A 21762-nucleotide genomic window follows, 5' to 3' on the forward strand; every position below is an offset into this window, starting at 1 on the left:
TAGCTTGTTAACTAATTTATTTTCGGCTATTTTATATTTTCTATCATGGTTATCAGTAAAATAAATCTAAAAATAGTTGCTAATCTCCGAGTTAACCCTTAGACTGACATGAACATTATAATGAACATTAACATATTAACATGAACATTATAATATTCAGTCTTACCGAATTTGAAATGAAGCCTTATAGCAAACAAAAGTGTATATAGAAGGTCATTTTAAAGTTGTCTTCGGCAGACTGACAGTAGAAATGTGGTCGGAAATAACATTTTATAGCCCGACAAACGTCAGGGTTTGCTAACGTTCAGCCAATTAGGAAATAAGATCACAAAAGTTTTCACTCTACATCGGGTGATATTGAAAGGGTCGCAATTGATGAGGCCGATTTCCATAAGGTGGTCATTCTTAACCGTTTTCAGTGCACTTATGATCCAACTGCTTGGTTATTTATGGAGATATCTAGTTCTTGAACCACTTCTTCTGTATTCATTCCTTTCTGGTATTGACTCATAATTTCCAGAACACATAATATAATATTCCAAAAATCTAGCTGGGGAAAAACAAAATTATAATGCTTTTAATGGAACGAATATATATCAGAAGGAATACAATGAACTTAATTTTGTTGAAGGATGTATATAATGTAAATAAGTGTAAGAAATAGAACATCGATTCCCCAGTTGTACTGAATACAAACCAATTTTATGAGATTATCATCATTTTTGTTGGACTTAACAAAACAATTTTATGTTTTTATGTTAAGTCTGATGAGATTGTAAAAAACCTATTATGTGACACATGTGCAAAGTTACACATCTCTGTAAAAACTCTCTCCAATTCTTATTATTTTCCGTAACAAAAACTTTGTTAAGCAAATTGTAGTAGTTTCCATATGTAATAATATTTTAATATTACCATACAAACTAAACCAGTCCTTATTTATATATTACTATATCGGCATGTATACGAAAAGAAGTACATCCGTTTCTTGAGACAAATTTCTCACTACATCAAAATAATGCTTACTAATCTTTTAGCAGACTATTACTGTAAATTTTTTGGGTTGTTTGTAATATCCACTGCGTACTAACTTCTTACCTTTTTTTCTTCCTTTATATCCAATTACGTCTAAACATTTTTACCGATAAAATTTCACCTTTTACAAAATACAGTTTGGCACGATGACTGCCTCAAGTCCCTTTCTTTCTTCTTTATATCCACTGGGAGAAGAAAGTGGTATATTGATAGCTCATATTATAAAGTAAATATAGGGATTACGCAATGTAAAAAGCCAATATTTGAACACTATAAATTTAATTTTGGGATTTACGAACACCTCAAATGTAATTAGTTATAATAATCTCAATAATGACAAGTTACGAAACAAAAATCCAATGAATATTTAAATACTTTTAAACGTTAAAATACTTCCAATGTAACAAATTCAACGTAAAAAATAAATAATTGTGATATTTTCACGTATTACTGAATTGTTTTTAGATTTTCATATACAGTTCTTAATAGTTAAAATTAAACCTATTGAACAATTTAGAATTTGTATTGAAACCCTAATGTATCTTGAATAAGGATCACTTCAGAAACCAAATGTGCTTTGATTTCTTCTAGATGAACGAAACGTATAGATGAACAGAAATAAATAATTATGAAGGATAATAAAATATGGGGAAAATTGGTTTTAACGGTTTTAAATATGTTAAATTATTAAAATAAAAAAAATATTTGACAGTGTTTATATTTTTTACGCCCACCAGATAAATTCCATATTCCGTGAATACAACATTAAGTTAAGTTTTAAAGCAGGTTTTTGTGCGGTTAAAATGAGTTTAATAATTTTATTAATGAAGAGTCCATATAGCCTTTAAAGGCTAAACTACTATTAAAAAATTAATATTGTTTAAAGATGTTAACATTAGGTTTACTGAAAACTGCAATATTTAAAGCTTTTTTTGCGTATGGAGCCATCTTATCGTTTGTTACAATTGGTACTTTTATGAATTATTCCGATGAATTTATGTTGAAATTTAAATTGAAAATAAAAATTTTAGTAGCAAAAATGTGAAATTCCCTGTAAAATGAAACACATATTTACTTATATGTTAATTTTATTATAATTCATTAAGTAATATATATTTTGATTTTCGATTGGGTGTAATTTTTAAACATAAAATATATAATATTTTCTATATTGTGATGATGTTTAGAGTAAACTATCTTGCTATTCTTTGCATAATTTTGATTTAACGTTTCATCCGTTAAATTTACAACAAGGATACAATTCGGAAGATCTATAGAAATTGTACAGAAAATGTAATATTTACGTATTAACATTGATTTTATTAAACATGTAACTGTGTTCCTTTATGAAGAAACGGAACTGTATTAAAACCAGTACTTTGTTAACATTCTTCATCTACTCTTCAAACTTAATGTGTATATACTGTATAATATGTGGGACAAACATAATATCATACCTGTATTAAATTAGTTCAAAATTTCACATCAAATAATAACATTAATTAATGTTTATGTTAATTGGATAGGATGCTAGGGGCAAGCACATAAAATGCTTAATAAACCAGACAAAGAATAAGTCATAATCAGATTCAGACATGTTCTAAACGTGTTTAAAAAACCTTTACTTTATGGTATTTTCTAAGAGACAAACAGAATGCAATGTTTGGTGAACACATAATAATAAACTGCTCTATATTTACATTATTCGAAATGTAACTTCTTTATTATAGATTTTAGTATCTATTGTTTTTTTTACTATTAATAAATGTAAGGTTTTCTATGGTAATATTACATATAATCTACGAGATGTCCAGTTTGGACCAAACTAAAACATGTCACGTTGATAATATAGATACAGTTATAATTATAATGTTTTCTTGAACTTAAAAGTGTGTGAATTGGCATAATAAGCCTGTATTTACTAATATACTTTATTCACAACTAATATTTTTCTAATACCATTATAGAATATTTAATATGAATATAGAGTTTTATGTTCGTAACAAAAACAAAACTTAAAGAATTTTACGTGTTTTAAATTATTTTAAAAATGTATATAAATTAAATCAAAGCCATAATAAGTTGCCAGCTCTTTAAAATTAAATACAATATTTTAATAAGAATCTAGGACAGATTAAAATTATATCATTTTCAAAATTTTAATATTTCCCAATAAAAACTCACAGCCGTTTTATTCAAAATTTATTTTAGTCACAAATACGACTAACCACTTCAGTCTTCTATAAAAATAAAAATAGGAACCTGTCAAATGCACACATTTCCCATAAATCATAGGAATGAGAAAGGAATGGAAAATTCAATGTTGATGTTGAGACTTGTGATCGAGGGAATCTGAAAGCGGGAAGATAAATACTGTATGAGTGAGAAAATTCGTCGCTTGTGGTCAGACCGCGTCTACCTTGTAGTTATATCTTCAAACGTTCCTTATGATTCATTGTCAACTTTATCACTGTTTGGATACGTAGTTGGAAAACCGTAGTTGTCACTGTCCAAGCGATGCACATTTTTATATTCGGCTTTCATTTTATGAAAACTATAATATTCTTTGTTTACCATAGTTGGGACATTGAAACGGGATTTGCTCGTCAGAATTTACAAAAAATTATTATTAGCTTACACCGTTATTACACCTGCGTTTATCATTAATTACCTAAACTCGTACATTATGATAATCATATTCTGTTAGACTATCAGAGTGTGAACAGTTTAAAACATTTTGTTATTTTTTTAATGTGCTAAAAACTAAATTAATAAAAGCAAAAAATTTTGAAACGCCAAATAAAATCCTGTATGGCATATTATAGGCTGAATATTTCTAGTTTACCAATTTATTATTTATGCAACTAAAGACTGCCTTAGCAGAAACATAAAATTAACCTTAGTTATGTTCTCGTAGCCAATGGCATAAGTGACATTCACATTTTTCACCAGTATACACCACTTCGAATTATGACATAGTAAAATGTTTATACAATTTTTGTTTCCACTGCCTAAACAAATTCTATAAACAGAATCAAGACCTCAACTGAATATCAATATGTTACGTTTGCTTAGTTACACGGTAATTCAATTTCAGTATTAAATAAAAATATGTTAATGGAAATTTATTCACGAAATTAAGTTTACGCAAAAATTTTGAAAATTATTTCACAAATCTAATAAGAATTTTTTTTATCTGTTACGTATAAAACAAACCCAAATTACTCACACTCACTCAATTGAGTTATTACTCTTTGATTTTTTTTTATAACTCATTAAAAATAGTCTTAACCGAAACAAGGAGATTATTTAAATAGGTACCTATATTTTAAAACTTCAATAAGTCAAATCATAATCTGTTGAGACCATTGAATTGGAAATTTAATTACAAAAAAAAGTAAACTCTTTATGATAGCAACCATCATAGTTTTATTTTTCTTAAGATGATGGAAAATTATAACAAAACTTCTTGCAATAAAAACAAATTTGTGTCAAAGCTCAGTTTATTAATAAATTTTGTATATTCCATAACTATGAAACAAAAATTTTAATTATTTTACAAACAATAAGCTCTTTATTTTAATTTCTTATTTCATTTGCAGGTTAGGAACTAGAAGATTAAGTATTTTGATTAAGATTAAGAACGGTGAGTATTTTTCAAAAAGAAAGTAAAATATATAATCTGAACATTACTCTAAGGTTGGCTGATCTTCATTTGTCATCTTTTGTTATTTATATGTTTAGTCTAGTAAATTTTGTTGCCACTCATTTATTTTTATTGTAAACTTACGTTATCCTTATATTTCTATCACGAAATTTTCTTATTTCAACAAAAAGCAATTAGAGGCCATTATTATAAACTTGGAAAAATATTTGTAAAGCACTAAATTCTTAATTTTCAGAATAAAAGACAAGAAATGCATAATGATCTAGCTTTATTAGTAATATAAACTGCAATGTAAAATAAAGGTAAAATAATGTACAGAAAATAATCTGTAACAATTATAAAAGTAATGAACAAGACAGGACCAGCGTAAATAGGAACTTTTTTGCTTACGCTTATAATATAATTCACCCTTTGATCTTTATAACACTGTTAGGAATAGCCCTCCATATCAAAGTCAAGCCCCGGTACACAAAAATAAAATGGCAATGACAATTATAGCAAACATATAATTTAATAAGTAATTATTACATTTCTGTGGAGTTTTATTACTGTAATATTAATCATATTATAGTATAACTACCAAAACACTGACAGTAATGCATTACAACAGTAATATTTAAGAAAACAATTGCGACTATATGAACTTGACCTAGAAAAATAAACCTTTCCTACAAAATGTTTTGATAAAATATATTTTGCTTTCAAGTTCACTTTTCACGGTCTAATGAAAACAGCACAAGTTTAATAGTTTATAAAAATTTCTATCCGGAGATCTTATCCGTCAAATCTCTCCATTACTCTCTTTAAAAAAATAGTTTTCAGGATTTCTTATATCCCTTCAAGAATAATTTGTACATGTTCTATTACCCAAAACAATAAAAATTACTATACATCACAAAACCACTATGATATAAGGGTTGTAATTTTTTTGGCGTAATCCTGCACACGAATTTCAACACTAAAGGTGGCTGATCTGTGGTTGACGGTGAGTATATTTGAAAAATAAAGTAAAAAATATATTCTGAGCATTACTCTAAGGTTGGCTGATCTTCATTAGTGATTTGTAATTTGTCTCTTAAGACATTAAGCACGTGTGTCATATTTCATTTCTCTACTTCATTTAAAGGCTGCATTTCAAAATATAGTTCTAATAGTCATGGAAAACTTCACTTAAACGCCCTAGTATGTATAATGTTTTAGGAGTGCATTTGAATTTTCGTCATAAGACGCGTTTACCGTAATTCAACATTCTGAGATATCAGGAAGCTAAAGAAATAATGATGTAAGCGAACGAGACCTTTCTTTTTAGTATATAGAGATACTAAATATATAGTATATATAGATAAATTATATGGTATTCTGTAATTTGCGTATGCTAAAATACATCTAATTAAAAATTTTTTTCAATAGTCCTCAAGCTTTGTTTACTTTAATTTAGCATCCTGTTATTATTTGACTTTAAGTATGTCTTAACTTATATTAGTTTTAATAGCTTATAAAGTCAACTTTACATATTTTTTTTATGTTTGGTGAGTAATATTGCAGCCCTTACTACATATACGTAGTGGATAATAGTAAGGGAGAATTGGGTTATGACAAACATGCCTGAGAGAGAGAGAGAGAGAGAGAGAGAGAGAGAGAGAGAGAGAGAGAGAGAGAGAGAGATTTCTTTTGTTCGTGTATTTGTGACTGAACTCCTCCTAAACGACTGGACAGATTTTGATGAAACTTTGTTGTGTGTTGAAGGGGATTCGAGAATGGTTTACATTCATGATTTGGTCCGATTTGAATAGTTTATTTTTATTACTTTTTATTTATAAATTGTTGTTGATGTTACTGTTTTATATTGGATCCAGCAGATTGCGCTACGACACGTAATAAAAACTTAACTGATACTTTCAGCTGTTAACTCTTTCGGTTGAAGTTCGTCAAAAGGGGAGAAAACATTTGTTTACATTCAAATTTTAGTAACTATTAAATTACTGTAAACTGGTTGATGAGTAGTGTAATGCAGATTGCAGAGACGAAGGTATTATCTAATTTTAAATTTTTATTGCGCCAATGATCAATAATCCATTTAATGCCATGGAAATGCTATTTTTACCCTGTTATAAAAACTGCCTCGTTAAATAAAGCTGTGAATGATGTATGCACATAAAGTTATCGTATCTGGTTAGCTCCTTTAACATTGTGTCTGGCATTTTTACTGTAGTTACTGAAAAGCAAATGGGGATAACACACTCATGCCCTTATACTAGTAAAATAAATACTAATAAAATTGTGGAACTGTAAATAGATTAGACCAGGGGTGAATTTCAACGACCAGAACAGACTCATATTGACTTCAGCAACTTTCTAGTTGGACGATACACTTTCGTCATTTGGATAAAAAGGCTAACTTTTATTGTCACTGAAATCGTCGGAGCACTTAAATAAATTATCATGGAATATTGGAGGGAATACAAAATCTTATAAAAACTGTTTCAATTTACGACTTCAGGACCCCAAAACACTGTTCTTTAAAATTAAATCTAAAATGGATCAGGAGATTGAAATAGCTTCGTGTGACTATCAATTATCTCAGGAGTGTTTATTATATCATAGATAAGGAGTACATGATAATAATGTCCGAGTTTTCAACAGGAAAATGCGTGCGAAGCCGCGAGTAACTGCTAGTATATATATATATATATATATATATATATATATATATATATATATATATATATATATATAATACAGTTGAAAAACATAGGCGGGTTTAAATAATAAAAGAGTAAGCTCTTTTTGTTTTACTATATGTCATAAAATACGTCACCAAAATACTATGCTGTTTCCACATTCAGAAGCATTACTTCCTCTAATTAATTATACTTCCAGCACCACAGCTGATTATACCTTAGTACTGCGATAAAAAATTCACGATTCACGAAGCTTTCCAAAATAATTGTTTTTAAGGTTTTGCGTTGTATAAATCTTGTTGATTTTTTTACTGTTATCTGGGAATAATAGATTGTTAAGGCGTGTGATTTCTATTATATCTTAATCCGCAGTTAAAATTTTATATCACAATGTCAAGGAAGTTCACCAGTTTTGCGTACCGTACTTGAAAGCACTCACAGCGTTTTTCCTTAGCGTTGGTTCTATAGCAGTTTTTACATTATATTTCCAATGCACTAGATGTTTTTAATTCGTCCCTGCTGCTATCTGAATTAAAAGTTAGATATTACATTTCTAGTTGCTATCAGCATCACACTACTGATCAAGCGCTGTAAAAAAAATTGTATAAAATTTAAAAGTGTACAGATGTTTACCATTTCTTCAGAACTTCATCCATAATTGTGAACTAAATACAAATATCATAACAACATTTTAGTGTTCCAAAACATTCTAGGTAGTTTTATATTCTTGAATTAAAAAACTAATTACCGAATTTTACAATTTGACCTCTATTTGATAAGATAAGGTTTAATAAAATATATTATTTCAATCGTCTGTAATGAAAGTATAATTATTGTTCAAATCTTCTTATCCAAGCTCCCAATAAGAAATAGGCTAAACCAACTAGATTTTGATGCTGAAAGTTAATACTAATAACCCCTATTATTTTATTAAAGTATCTTCTTATTAATAGCTCTATAAACTGAAGCATTTAAATGAGGTATCTACACAATATTTAGAGCAGTATTGAGTAAAAAAATTATGTTTGATTACTATAAATAACTTTCAAAATGTTATTTTAACCGTGTCATACACAAAGTCTAATTGGAATTGGATTCTACCGGATACTAAAAATTGTGTGAGAGGTGAGTAGGGAAGATGATTCTGACCTCAAAGAGCAAAGAATGTCCAGTGGACTAGCGTGTTTAGACGTCACCAACAAGATGAAGAAATGATTTTCTCTCATTGTTACCGGGGACGGTACGAAGATGTTATACTTCAATCATGAAACAAAACAGCATTTGATGCAGTGGTGACTCTCATTATCACCAAAACCGAAAACACAGTGCACAATCCTACAGTTATAAAGCTACCAATTGTGGTAAATAAATAGTATTCCAGTTTTGTTTTCGTAGATTTTATGTAAAATGCAACAAAAATTATAGCAGACGTGTACCGCGAAATGCTCAAACAATCTGAGAGGTGCGATCCAGAGCAAACTACTTGGGAAACTGTCATCTGGCGTACAATATTCCTTCACAATAACGCGCGTCCGCACACTGCTTATTCCAGGAACAAAGAAGAAAATTCCAGATTTTTGCTGGGAACTCTTTGACCACCCACCCTACATTTCTGACCTTGCATGTGGCGACTACTTCCTCTACTTGCACTTTAAACGGTAGCTAGGAGGACAGCGTTTGTAAACTGAAGAGAAAATAAAAAACGGCGTTGTCAATTGATTCAACTCTCAGGGGGCGAGAATCATGCTGAGAGGTTAAAGAATCTTGTACTGCGTTTCGAAAAGTGCTTGCAAGTGAATAAACGGCGATTATGAATAGAAATAATTTCATGAACTTAAACTGATGTCTTGCCTTTTATCCTTTAACCTTAAATCACACCCTAATATTCTCTTTACTTCATTAATAATAATCAGGTGTTAATGTGTCACATTCGGAAATCTTAAATGATTATTTACAAATCTCTTGATTCTTCTATTTGGACGTTGTCATCATGGTTACTCTTAAATAAACTGTACATATATTATGCAACGTTCATTAAAATCCCACAGAATGACACGCACCATCCTTAAAATAAATCTTATCTATATAGAAGTAAGGTGTAATGCATATTTTTAGTCTACAGATGAGTTCATACTAGAATTATCCAGCGGAAAAAGACTCATACACGATTTAAAGACAGATGAGAGACAGATCGCAAATGCAGCTCAATCCGAATTTATACGGAGATTCATTAACGTGTAATTGATGTCAGCTGAAACTTATTGAAACTGTACGTTAATAAGCAGAACAACAACATAAATCCAACCGTAGAAAAAAATAACAGCCTTTAATTTAAGTTAAATGTTTGTATAAACAATATTTTAAAACAAAAATTTCATATTTTCACTATATAAAATAATTATATAACTTACATTTTTATCGAGTAGTTCTTCACGAAATGATAATGTAAGTCTATAATGATGTAGAGTCAAATGATTTCGTACTAAAGAAATGTATAGTAATTAGAAGTTTGCAGAAAATATTCATTTATTCCCAATGCGTGGGATAAAGTTAGTATTATCCATCTAGAATGAGAACATTATATTTCATGTTAATTGGATTAAATGCTGGGAGCAAGCACATACAACGCTGAGTAAACTTCAAAGAGAAATGTTTGCGTCATCATTAGATTCAGAGCTGTTCGGCTATCATCCTATTAAAACGTGGTTCTTAGAGATTTACCCTATTAAAGTTTTCTACGAAGAAATAGATTGAATTGTTTGTAAACACCAGATAACGAGCTAGTATATTAGCCATGATAAGTATTTGGAATTCTTTGAGTAGAGATTTAGAGCAGCAGCCGTCTGTTTATTTTATTAAATACTTCTACATTTTCTTGATTGAATTATAGATAAAATATTTATAAATTAAGTCTCAATCTTATTAAAACATATAACAATCTTTAAACGAACATATAAAGGAAAGATTACAATGGTATAAATATACAACACTCATAATTCAATTACCAAAAAAAACATATTTACATATTTATTACGAAATTTTTTATTATAAAAACTGAAAAAGAAAAATAAACACAACGTTTCTGTAGACTTATGGTGAAACTATCACAACTGCATAAGTTCAACAGAGTATTAAATGTTTTTATTTCTTTGCTCCCACCAGAGCTACGTTAAGTTACGTGTGTGACATGTGGGGTTACTAGGAGGAGTTATAATTTTAAATAATTCCTACATGTATTTTTGAAGAGTGTGTTTTGCATACCATATTACACACCAAGTTATACTTTATTCTAAAAAATAGGCAACCTAGAATATATTTATACACTCACTGTACATTTGTACTATCATCTAATTAAAGTGCTTTTGTGCTTGAAAATCGTTTACCCAACAGGCTAGGTCGTGCTGTAATCAGACAAAAGTTTTTGTCGAAATAATAGGGGATTTTGTGCCAAAAACACCGCGGAGATATCATGGAAGGAGGTGTGCTGGGAGAGGCAGCGTTAGCCGTTTTGCGCAGTCAGCTTCACGCTAAAACCCCGTATACGCATATGTTGAACTAGAAGTGGGAGATGTTATCTCACTAATAATAATTCATCCTTACTCTAAATTCTTAATGTTGTAAAATTTACAAAACTGTGTAATTAAGAATAAAATGTTCCTGCGTTTGACTTTAATTTGAGCTATTAAATTCAAAACTAAACATTCAAGGAGGCAAGCAACAGAACTTCAATTAGGTTTACGCGACTAGCGTCAATAATTAAATTATAATTATTACGTATAAAAAAGCACGGAAAAAATAGACAATATGGCCACATTAGAAATTATAACTTTTTTTAATATTTTGTCGAGAATCTATTTAAATCAACAGTTGTAAAACAAAACTGGATAAAAGTCTGTTTTACAAGAATTGAGCACGTTCATTTTCTCTATTACCAGGATAAAAGTATAACACTGAAAATCTAGTATATCAGTTAATTCTAAGCAAAAAAGAGAAATCTACCTGACTCGTGCAGAAATATACAATGTTTTAAAATTGGTTATGTCCCATGTATTCCATTCAATAAAACTATAATGACTAGTATATAAAGTAAATTCTTTTATTGAGTAAATAATACATTGCTATGATATCTTATGACAATAGTACCTATCACATTATCTATATTATAAAAAAGCATAGTGATAGTTCGAGTTAAAAACTATGAAAAGTATTAGTTTCACGTGAGGAAACAGTCCAGGTTATACGAATTTGGACTGAAGAAATAAACCTTTACTCCAAATTGCTCTTATAAAAGATATAAAGGTGACTTGTCCACATTCCTAATGAAAGCAGTGGAAGTTTAGTACCTGAAGTAAAGTTCTCTCCAGAGATTTTATCTGTCAAACTCTCTCTCTAATGAAATAGTTTCCAGGAAACTTTATCTCTCTTCAAGCCTTACTTTTACAAGACTTATAACATACTTAGTGAGTTACCCACTATTTTATAATGGCCTGTACCTTTTTAACATACTCCTATTCATTAGCCTATCAATGATACTTTTATAGATGGTTAAACCACAACAATTTTAATCGTTGTATATAAATAACGACACCAATATTAGAACCAAGAAGTTAAGTTATCACGTTCATACGTAAATCCATAATCTCCTGGGAACCTGCATTGTGTATTAAAACAAGCGTATAAATTCAATCTACATATATTGTGCTATTAAATTAACCAAAGGCAATGATTTAATTATGTTATCTATTCCCTGATTCATACTAAATATAGCGTTATTGTAATATTTCTAAAAACTTAATTGTTTTGAACTGACGGGATAAACTTACGAGTTCATCATTATGAGGTTAAATTATATAAATTTACCTTTTCGTGTTAGTTCCATGTTAGCGCCCGAAAAAGCATTTCTCGTTCCATATTTCACACGAAATCGCGAAGATTACCTCGCTATAGTGGTAAATTTAATATAATACACAAATTATTTGGTGTGAGAATTATACATATATAAAAAATTTAATTTTCAGCCGTTTAATCTACTTCATTTCTAAAGTAATGTTGGTAATGTACTAACATTTGCATTGTTTGTCAAAGTTATACGTTTTAAGGTCTTAAAAGTCCACTTAAGAGAAAGATCCACTACTTCCAGTCATTCTAATCTACATCTTATCTACATTATTTTGTATGTTGCAGTATCATTTTCCTTTGTGCCTAAATCAAGAAAACTTATACGTCATAAGTAACGGTCTGAGTGTCCTTATTGATAAGTGCCTACTCACAATTTATGGCATTTCCGTGGTTGTAGTAGTGAGTGCATTGAACCCGGTCAAAAATATACACGTATAGGAGTGAATGCTTTATATCTGCCAAAGAGCCTCTTATCTGGCTATTATAATCTATTTACGGTCTAAGATACTTACAGTACTTCACGTCAATAAATAAGTTATACATATAAGAGATTGAGAAATGTTCTTCTGCCAAATATTATTTGTATATATATGAATTAAATTTGTATAAATGGCAATGTTTGTAAATCACAAAAATATAAATACTTTTTGTGATTCAATGTTTATTGAGAAATTATATATGATATATATATTGTGTATATATATTGTAGTCCTAGACATTATCATGGTCTGTGTAAATATTGTGTTGGTTGAGGGTTGTTTGTCAAAATCTGTTTTGGTCTTCTAGTAACTTCTTTATTTTCAATACAGGTAGCCAAAGTGACCTAATCTCAACCTAAGCTTGAATTAATACCTTTTACGCAATACCTCTGCGTTTAATTAAATTTTTTTCACGGTGTATCATGTTAATTTAATCCCACATCAAGTGAACGTTTTCACACCAGCAATTTTCAGCAATTAAAGACTTTTCTATTAGTCCTGTTATCCTATGTTTTTTTTTTTTTAATTCTCAAATTTAGTGTTGCCTTTTTACAGGGTTAGCCAGTAAAAACGGGAAGATTAGAGATGGCCTTGACAGTTGAAATGTGAAGGGTGGGGGTAATAGTGGTCGGCTCCTTTCTACCTGCGTGTCCCGTCATTTAGTTGACACGGATCGTTGGACGGGTGAACATCGCGGCTACGCTGTTAAAGCGTATTATACGAATGGTGAGAGTTTAGTGAAAACGCGACGTGCTTTCAGACGCCATTTCAATATACCGCGCAACAGGCCTGTTCCTTCGGATAACGCAGTTCGTTCGTGGATAAACAAACTGGACCAACGTTTAAAAAACCAAGGTGGGAGTGAAAAAACCGTTCGAACCCCTCAAAAATATCGCTACTGTTCTACATGCAATGCTCAGAAGTCCACGCCGATCTGCCAAACAACATGCTCTACGCCTAGGAATAAGTAACACTTCGGTGAGAAGGATTCTTCATCAAGATTTAAATTTTCACCCATACAAAATACAGATTGTGCAATCTCTCAAACCAACTGACCATCAAAAACGATTACAATTTTGTGAGGAAATGGCCAGAATACTTGAAGAAAATGTCGACCAAGTAAACAACTTGTGCATAAGCGATTAGGCGCATTTCCACATCTCTGGTTTTGTTAATAAACAAAACTTCAGATACCGGTCTGAGGAAAACCCTAGCGCACCTCATAAAACGCCTCTTCATGCTGAAAAAGTGACAGTTTGGTGCACAATGTCAGCAAGAGGATTCATAGGCCCATTTTTCTTTGAGGATAGCAATGGAAGTTGCTGTGACTGTTAACTCTGTGCGTTACGTTGCAATGATCCAGAACATTCTTACGCCACAACTCTCCCGTTTTCCAGTAAAATGAACACACAATGTTCCAACAAGATGGGGTAACAAGCCACACTACAAGAGTTGCTATGAATGCTTTGTTTCCAGTTGGCGTCATTTCCCGAAAAGGGGATATCCCTTGGCCCCCTCGCTCTCCAGATTTGTCAGCCTGTGACTTTTTTCTATGGGGTTATTTAAAAACAAGAGTTTTTTCAGAACGATCCACCTGGAACTATCCTTGCCCTAAAAAAACGAATTCGGGACGAAATCGAACGAATACCAGTCAATATACTGCAAAATGTCATGAGAAACTTCCAGCCCCGGCTGCAGCAGTGCATAGATTCCAATGGAGGACATATGACATGTGTTATATTCGAAAAAAATTTTTTCACTTACTGTACAGTAAATGGATACCTTTTTTCTTTATATTTATTCTTTATTAAATAATAAAATTAATTTCCTTCAAGAATTAAGTTACTTATTTAAATCTTCCCGTTTCACTGGCTAACCCGTTTATTTCCTTTTACAAGAATATGTTTTACTGTAAAAACTACATGTTTAGTCGTGTGGGATTTATTTTGGGTTCAATTTAATGAAACTTTGTTAAACGTCTTTTGTATTTTAAAAGCAGTATTTTATAAGTTTTAACATTATATATTCTGCTCTTTTAATTTTCTATATCGATACCTTTAAATAAAGCAATGATTTACATTTACGTCAATTTGCCTTTGTTTCCGTTATGTGACTAATGGATTTTTCTAATGTTTCTATTGCAATTATTTAGAGCACAATAATTTTATCAATTTATAAAAGATACATTTGACTTTTATGACTTCTTCCTTTTGAACTATATTGATCTTTCACACAGTGCTTATGCTCTTCTTCTTTTTATTTATTTTGTAATTTTTTTGTTGAATTAAAAATTATGTTTTGGTCCGTGTCTGTTTTCATAGGAGGCACTGTTGGCCTAATGACGTCCCTATCTCTTAACTAAGCAAAACATCGAGAAAGAAAAGTTTGTTTTAGACTTCTTACTGTATGGTTAAGGTGAATATAATGGAGAAATGTTGTTTATGTGGGTCAAAAATTAGTTTTGTTCTATGTCTCCATGAGGGAAAAAACAAAATTGTCATCCACTTCTCTTCACTAAGTCCTAAATTTGAATTAAGTTGCAGCCAAGGCTTATTGCTCAAATACTTTCATGTAGACATTTAGTTGCAATAGGAGATTGAGGAGATTCCATCGCCCCATTGTTGTCTTTGACGGTAAATATTTTGATCTAGTTACATATAGTTACATTGAGCGCAAAGCTCATATTTTTTATAATTGGGTAAATGAAAAGTTTTGTTTTATCGTTTAAAGTTTGATCTTCTTTTAACAGAAATGCCATGGTTTTAGTTTTCCTGGAACTAGAACATCAGTGAACAGTATTTCAATGTCAAAGCTAAATCGACTATCGGTTTCAGGAAGTTTATGTTTTTCAATTTTTAGCGAATGAGATAGTTCTTCATACAAGTAGTTTCCATGATGATCAAGAGGAATTATGACTTTTCTCTACAAGGGAAATGTAATTGTCGGAGAAGGATTTCAGGTTTTTGGATTTTAGGAGTTCAACACATGTGTGGGTCTTTGGAATGATCAGGAGTTATTCTAGGTCTTAATTTATCAAAAAAATATTCTCTACGTCCAAATGTAGTGTTATAAATTTTTCTAACATACAATGATTAGATACTTTCAAAGTCGTAATAACCTTTCAAGTTATCAATCTTAAACAACAAAATTAAACAAAGAAGCGTTATTATATTTTTTCCTTATTCGTGTTTTCAGAATACGAGAGAAGAATTAAGTCTGTATAATTTATTCTTTTATAGTCTTTTAAAATACAATATTTGCTAAAAATGTTAACATATTTTTTTAGATATTCAAATATATACATTATTATGTTTGATTAAATTAGGTCTACATTAAAATAAAATAAAAGCTCTATAGGTTATATATGTATTAATAGGGTTAAAATTGAAGTGATTATTGTTAGTTAAATTATAGTATTTTGTTTGTCACTCTGTCTTTCTGTCCCCACAATATGTCAAAAATGAGCTTACATATAGTATTAAAATTTTTCATGACATTTCATGTCTCTATAGAAAACACGGAGATCAATAATGGTTGATGCTAATTAATTGGTTTTGGCTGCACGTTAATAAAGTTATAAATTGGTGTTATGGGTAACAATGATAGCAATGCGAAAATAACTAATGAATTTCTAATCAAGGTCAGTGCAATAGTATGAAATGTAACAAATCATGTCTTTATTCACACTAAAGAGAACAAATAACAGAAAGGAAATTCAGTATTAAATGTCGGAAGCTAGATTTATATTATTTAGCGTATTCTTGCATTGCATTACTTGCTCACCGGAAAACTGTAATGGACTTTGAAAACTGTAATAAAACCTTATGTAAAGGATAAAACACATGTTTGATGTATCATGTGAAAAATATTACAAGATAGATTTCATCCGCAAAACGTAAATACGCAAGAATTAATGTCATCATAGAGCATGTCCCTACAAGAGATGTGGCCTAGCGTAATTGAAGCCCATCACTCCGTGGCCTTCTCATTTATCTTCTTATGGAATTTTAGAATTTATTATTTTTATTGATCGCCTATTAGTCCTAAGGATGTGAGCAACAAATTTCAATTTGGCACATAACCTCAGTAAAGCCTGCTAAGCGACACATGTGGTGTATTTCCGCCTTGTAATAACAGTAATATCTAAACCTTTTATAAGTAGAGTAGGTCATAATGGTGGATAGAGGAACTGTAAATCATCTAAACTACTTCTTTCTATACAGAAAGAACAATATACCTTGCACTGCTGTATATCATAAGGTTGTTTTATATTAGGCTGTTTATCAAAGTCGTGTAGACAGTACAGTAATGAACCCTAGCGAATACAGTTTTACTGCAGCACATACTGTCTATGATATTTATCACACATCTTAACACTGCTTACTTGATATGATTCTAATTACCATGTTTAAAATATTGTTCCTCAATACATAGAGTCAATATTTTTAGAAGGGTTTTAATATATGAAGTCCAACAGAAGCTACAGTTTTCCACCCTTGTTCAGTATACAGTGTCTAGCAGACAGTGACGTCAGTTGTGGTAACAGATCACGTGGCTAGAACTTTGTCACTCCACCTCTATACAGCTAAGTGACAAAGTGCTCATCTATAAACGCATTATTCTCAGAGGAATTTTCAAAAACATAAGTTAAAAAAAGGCTCATTTGTACAGAAAAAGTTTTATATTGTCAGCTTACATAATACCACAATACATATGATCCTAGTATCTTCATACAGTACTTTGAAATATGTCATATTCAAATAATGGATAGAATTTGCTTTTTAATTTATTAAATAGTTACATACAATCAATTGTTAAATTGCTATAATTTCGACACTGGATATGTAAATTCCTGTACTTGAAAATTCTTTAGTGAAATGCCTAGTAAAATGTAAAATTTTAGCGTATGTATTAATAATATTAATTTATTGTTTCTGTTCCAAAAAGAAGAACGAATATCTAAAATATTTCTAATATTTTAACAGACAATATAATAATATGTATTTTATGCATATTAATACATTCTTTATTTCAAGTGAACGAATAAATTGAAAATTACTGGTTATACTGTTATTTATTAGAAATTAACTTGATATTTTATGTAAATGGAGGATGTATACGAGATGTTAATTACATAGACAAATAAATACAGGTTTAGTAATTCACTTTTGTTCAGAAAGTTTAGTTAGTAAAACCTATGCTAATGCAGTTTTGACAAAAATACACATGATACACAGGTAGGAAATGCATAAGAGACAAATAGCTATCCTTGGATTGGGCATTTAAAGATAGTCTATTTAGTATTTTTATGTTGTAAACTAAGAATACATCCAATGAAATAAAATATTGATAAGATGAGTTTGCTTCTACAAACAAGTACGCGTATATTACAAGATCGAATATTACGGATAGGACAAGTAAACAACTTTTAACTAGATAAAATTGCACTGTAGTAAGAAATTTTTTTTGGGGGATAATTGTTTTTAAAATCAAGTATAAATATAGTAAATTAGTAATACACATAACAAACGAGTAGCCTACATGATTATTGATTTTAAAATATTAAAATAATTAATACTTCAAGTTGGTTGGTATAATTTATTTATTCCATATACTTAATGATGTTACATTCATTTTTTTATTTTTTTATTTAATTTTTAATTTTTTTTAAGTATTTTTGTTACCTATATAATTAAAACCGTCAAAAATTTTTCATTGCGTAATTTTATGATGTCATGATGAGGTAGTAAATAATTTTCAAGTGATTGTTGAAAGTTTGTTTTAGTACCAAAGATGAGTCTAAGAATCATAAAATATCTGTGAGATATTACAAATTTTTGGTTAGAATAAAACTTGGAGTGGTTCATGTGCCTATAGATTCTTAACCCACAGTAAAACGGTGCTCTAGGTAATCACCCTATTATAGGGTTAGAACAGACTGGATAATAGTATAAAAACTTGTCGACACAGAATACATTATGAAAAAAGTAAGGGAGAGCGAACACCTTTTGATTACCAGTCTGTATTGCTGTTAGGTTGGCTATGGTCGAACAAGTGTTTGACGAATAATATATTTTCGTAATAAATAAAAGATATTTAATTTACAATTTGCTTAAGAACTCAGGCTCTGCTTTGTTTAAAAGAGTCCAAAATTCCTTTTTATTATATATGTGTATTGATTCAGTTATTTTACAGACCAAATATATAAAAACTTACTATGAGGTTTAATATTATAAACTGTTCTAATTAGTATCAAAATTTAACAAACATTTTATATTTTTGTGCACTATATAAACTACGACTGTAGCGACAATTTAAGAACAGATTGCCTCAACGTGTGGTGTAATAAGACGGGAAAGGAGGAAGATTAAACAACTCTTGACAAATCCTTCAGGTGACACACATTTACAGAATCCAATTGTTCTTTGCAACGAAAACTGTCAGCCTGCCTGATCCTTAACAGCTACAGTACTTTAAAACTTGTCACAAATTTTCTAGGTTATACAAATCAAAAGCAAGTAGTTTTCTTTGTAACTAAAACTATTAACTATTGTTACGTTTCTTAACTATTTGAAGGTTTGCTTATAAAACACAACGTTTAGAGTTGTCGGGTTTTATTTATAACTATCAGATTTACTGGTAACCTCCCAGATTTACAACTAGTCACAACTATTCTATTTCAAACATATTTCAAGTACTTATCTGTTCTTTTTAAACAATTCGTTTCTTTACAAAAAATTGTTTACCAAAAATGTTACGACTAATAAGACATCCTCTGGATGATACATATAAAGAAAAATTTGAACTACATGACCTCTACAGGCAATCCTATCTCTAATAACCTAATATTCACGATCTAATTAATAAATAAACAGATATAAACAAAGAAAACACTGGGGAAATGTCTAGGAAATAGGCTAACTCGGGGCTACTTTACTATATACTGCCCAAATAACTGTACGGCTAACTGCAACAATGATTAATTATTTCATCAATCTATAACTTTTTCTAGTAACTATGATGGGATTGATCTAATAGTGAATAGAATACTGTTTGGAACAGGGTATCAAAATCCAAGGTCATTATATATAATGTGATATACTGTATTTTCCGACGTAAAATTGAAACGATTTGACTCCCTGTGATCTACTTTAACAGAACATGTATAACGATTTCGTTCTTCACTTTGCTTTTAATATGCTGTTAAATTAATTTAACATGTATTGTTCGCTTTACAGTGAGCAAGTTCCTGCGCAATGGGGGGTCCGAGAAGGACGATAGCACGCCCTACTTTGAACAGTCACTTTACGAGGCAGCGGTGGATGAGAATGAAGAAGTCGACCATCCTGTCCTTACCATCCCCGCACACTCACAGAACAACTGTACGTAAACTCCTTCTTATAGTTGTGTTTTTATGTCCGCAAAAATTTATATATATATATATATATATATATATAATATATATATATATATATAGGAAAATAGAGATATAGTAAAATTATTCTATGTACGTCAACTAACTGCAAACTTTTTACCACATATTTTGTCAATACTAAAACAAATATATATATATATATAATATATATATATATATATATATATATATATATTTAGTATTGACAAAATATGTGGTAAAAAGTTTGCAGTTAGTTCACGTACATAGTATAATTTTACTATATCTCAATTTACATTATAAATAATTACTAAATTTATATTAAAGTGTTAATAAGACAATGTACCCACTTTATTATAATATATACAAAGTTATATTTGGGTTACCCATTTTTGCCGCTATTTTCCAGCAAGGGCATAACATTTAATATCTCTAATGTTACAGTCTATAATTCCTTGTAATTATAGATACAAAACTAAATCGCAAAATTGTTTTCCCGGTAAATTTCATATTAACTTTCTAGTACATTACAGCCTACTACATCAATAAAATCATGTCGTTCAGCTTCAGTAAGATCCATTGCTTGAGTTATTTCTAACAAGAAGGTGATAATCACTATTGTTATCGACACTAATATTACAGCCTACTACATCAATAAAAACATGTCGTTCAGCTTCAGTAAGATCCATTGCTTGAGTTATTTCTAACAAGAAGGTGATAATCACTATTGTTATTGACACTAATATTACTGCGTCCAGGTTCAAGTATTTACGTAATATGAAAATATACACACTTTAGTCAAGGTACAGCGGATAAGATTCAATTTAAATGTAGAAAACTGGATTGTTTTTGTAATGAATCTTGTATTTAAATAATTGTCATATTTTTATCATGAAAACATATGGTCTTGTAGCAAGTTTAAACATTGAGATAAATAAATATAAGTATGACCATTCATTACATAAAAATCAGAAATATTTGTTCTTACATTATTTATTAATAGTTTCAAATCAAGTGCAATCAATATAATATTAGCAGCTATTATACTTTACACATTACCCCATGAAGCAAATCTCATTTTACTGGTCCGTAACACTTCTATTACAATACAACACCACTGTAACTGTAAGATTATTGTAATTTAATGCCCGTATTCAAATGGAAAGTTGTGTTAATATTAATGGCGTGTTTTGCAGCGACGAATATTCGATACGAGATCGCAGGCGGTAACGTAGGCGGCGCGTTCTCAGTGGACCAGAACGGAGTGCTGAGGGTCGCAGGGCCTGTAGACTACGAGACGAGAAAACTGGTGAGTTCCACTCATACTTGGCTGGATGTCCTCATAGTCCGACTCTCTACAGTCTGTTTCTTATACGTGAAAAATATATTTAGTACTCATTATGCAATGTTTAATTATCTAAAAGGGCATTGCCAAACTGTTTCATTGTATTTTTTAAATTCCACATATTTACACTTCCAGCACATTCATGCTATTTATTCTAGCTAGACGCAGGACAACTTTTTGGCTACAAACATAATAAATCGAGTTCGCTACTTCAAAGAAACAGAGTATATCATCATACATAGTACGTGATTTTACGCCACATT

General features: G+C 30.2%; 1 protein-coding gene across 1 annotated transcript in view; it reads left to right on the forward strand.

Moving 5' to 3' along the window:
- LOC124364915 (neural-cadherin-like) overlaps positions 1 to 21762 on the forward strand; it is an 85964-nt gene that overhangs the window by 20443 nt on the left and 43759 nt on the right. Inside the window, exons 2-3 of the mRNA XM_046820722.1 lie at positions 20000 to 20143; positions 21351 to 21463. Coding sequence (XP_046676678.1) covers positions 20000 to 20143; positions 21351 to 21463 — 257 coding nt within the window. The remainder of the gene's footprint in view (positions 1 to 19999; positions 20144 to 21350; positions 21464 to 21762) is intronic.

This window comes from Homalodisca vitripennis, chromosome 6 (genome assembly GCF_021130785.1).
Source record: "Homalodisca vitripennis isolate AUS2020 chromosome 6, UT_GWSS_2.1, whole genome shotgun sequence".
Taxonomy (NCBI): Eukaryota; Metazoa; Arthropoda; class Insecta; order Hemiptera; family Cicadellidae; genus Homalodisca; species Homalodisca vitripennis.